This window comes from Numida meleagris, unplaced genomic scaffold, assembly GCF_002078875.1.
Source record: "Numida meleagris isolate 19003 breed g44 Domestic line unplaced genomic scaffold, NumMel1.0 unplaced_Scaffold378, whole genome shotgun sequence".
In the NCBI taxonomy this organism is placed as follows: Eukaryota; Metazoa; Chordata; class Aves; order Galliformes; family Numididae; genus Numida; species Numida meleagris.
This window is the reverse complement of record NW_018364602.1, coordinates 61,881-63,778: the sequence shown is the minus strand read 5'-3', so window position 1 is coordinate 63,778 and position 1,898 is coordinate 61,881. Positions and strand designations below refer to the sequence as shown.

The window sequence follows — 1,898 nt, the reverse complement described above, 5'->3', positions numbered from 1 at the left end:
GCAGGTGGGTGGGCTCACCGTTGGACACCGCCAGGTTGGCGAAGGTCTGCATGACGAAGTAGTGCGGCAGGATGCCTGGCTGGAACTTGGTGAGCACCTCCTCCATCACTTTGTTGATGAAGCGCTGCCCGACCGCCACGAGGACGCTGCTGGCCGCCTGCTGCCATTCCCAGACCACCTCCTGTGCACCAGGAAGGGACAGCTGTCGCTTTGCTGAGCGCTCCCCGGCGTCAGAGGGAGCAGCAACCGCAGCCCCTCAGCTCCCACCTTGGATTTGGTCATCTCGTTGGACGCCAGGAAGATGACCACCTTCGCCGTGCTTTTGTCCAAGCTGGAGATGTTGTTCTTCACCACCGTTTCCATCGCCTTCAGGATGATGACGCGGTGCGGGTAGGCCAGCTGTGAGGGAGGGAAGGAGGGAGGGAGGGAACACATGGCAGCATGGGGCGCACAGGGCACGGCACACATCCCTTACCCCCAGCGAGGGACCAGCGGGAGGGACCAGCTCGCATTTCCCCGACCGACTTCAGGGTGTTTCCCCCCACCCCAGTCCTCGCATTTCCCCGACCGACTTCAGGGTGTTTCCCCCCACCCCAGTCCTCATTCCAGTTCCCATCCCCCCGGGAGCGCCCACCTTGTCGTGCTGCCGCAGGTACTCGTCGCAGCAGTGCAGGATCTCCTCGGGCTCAGCCTCCCCCAGGTAGCACAGAGCGTTGTAGATCTGCTCCTGCACCAGCGGCTCCTTGTCCGTCGTGGCGTCCATCAGGGTGGTGGCGAGCCCTGCGCGGGGCGAGATGTTTGCAGCAGATCTCCCAGCTCCCGGCCCACCCACAAAACCTCTCTTCAGGGCTCAGCACCAAAGAAACCCAACTGGAAGTGATCCAACATGACCTCCCCCTGCAGCCCATGGGGAATCCCAAACCAGGAGACCCAGGACAGGATGCAGTGCTCCAGCTGTGCCCCCTCCAGGGTAGAGCAGAGGGGAGGAGCACCTCCCTGCCCTGCTGGCCACGCTCTGGGCAATGCACCCCAGGGTCCTGCTGGCCTTCTTGGCCACCAGGGCTCGCTGCTGGGTCATGGTCAACTGTTGGTCAACTGTTGGTCAACCGTTGGTCAACCGTTGGCCTTCTTGGGCACCAGGGCTCACTGTTGGCTCACGGTCAACCATCAGTCAACTGTTGATCAACCACTGGTCAACTGTTGATCAATCAGTGGCCCACTCAGCTACCAGGGCACACTGCTGGTTCATGGTCAACTGTCAGTCAACTGTTGATCAACCGTTGGTCAAACGTTGGTCAACCATTGGCTCTCTTGGCCACCAGGGCTCACTGCTGGCTCACGATCAACCACTGGCCAACTGTTGGTCAACCACTGGCCATCTGGGCCACCAGGGCTCACTGCTGGCTCATGGGCAACCATTGGTCAACTGTTGGTCAACTGCTGGTCTATCAGTGGCCCTCTTGGCTACCAGGGCTTGTGGGCAACCATTGGCCAACTGTTGGTCAACCACTGGTCAACTGTTGGTCAACCATTGGCCGTCTGGGCCACCAGGACACACTGCTGACCCGTGGACCACTGTTAGTCACCTGTTGGCCACCAGGACCCCCAGGTCCTTCTCTACACAGGTCCATCCGGTTGTCCCCATCCCAGTGCAGGACGCTCCACTCGTCCCGTGTTGAACCCTCTCAGGTTCCCCACCACCCAACTCCCCCTCCTCCCACACCCCGCTCTCGCTCGTTAACACACAGTGGGTGGAGACGCCGCTCTGAGAGGTTAATTGCTATTTTGGAGCAGCGCCTTACTCATTAGGGCTGCCGTCATAATAAGGCTAATTAGTTTCAGTGCGAGCTGTCTCCAAATGTTCTGCTTGGAGCCCATCACCGTGCTGCAAGGTGACG

General features: G+C 60.4%; 1 protein-coding gene across 1 annotated transcript in view; it reads right to left on the bottom strand.

Moving 5' to 3' along the window:
- Positions 1 to 1,898, bottom strand: part of LOC110391474 (maestro heat-like repeat-containing protein family member 1) — a 24,969-nt gene that overhangs the window by 13,079 nt on the left and 9,992 nt on the right. Inside the window, exons 2-4 of the mRNA XM_021383362.1 lie at positions 635 to 780; positions 268 to 399; positions 19 to 181 (exon numbers count right to left, since the gene is read on the bottom strand). Coding sequence (XP_021239037.1) covers positions 19 to 181; positions 268 to 399; positions 635 to 780 — 441 coding nt within the window. The remainder of the gene's footprint in view (positions 1 to 18; positions 182 to 267; positions 400 to 634; positions 781 to 1,898) is intronic.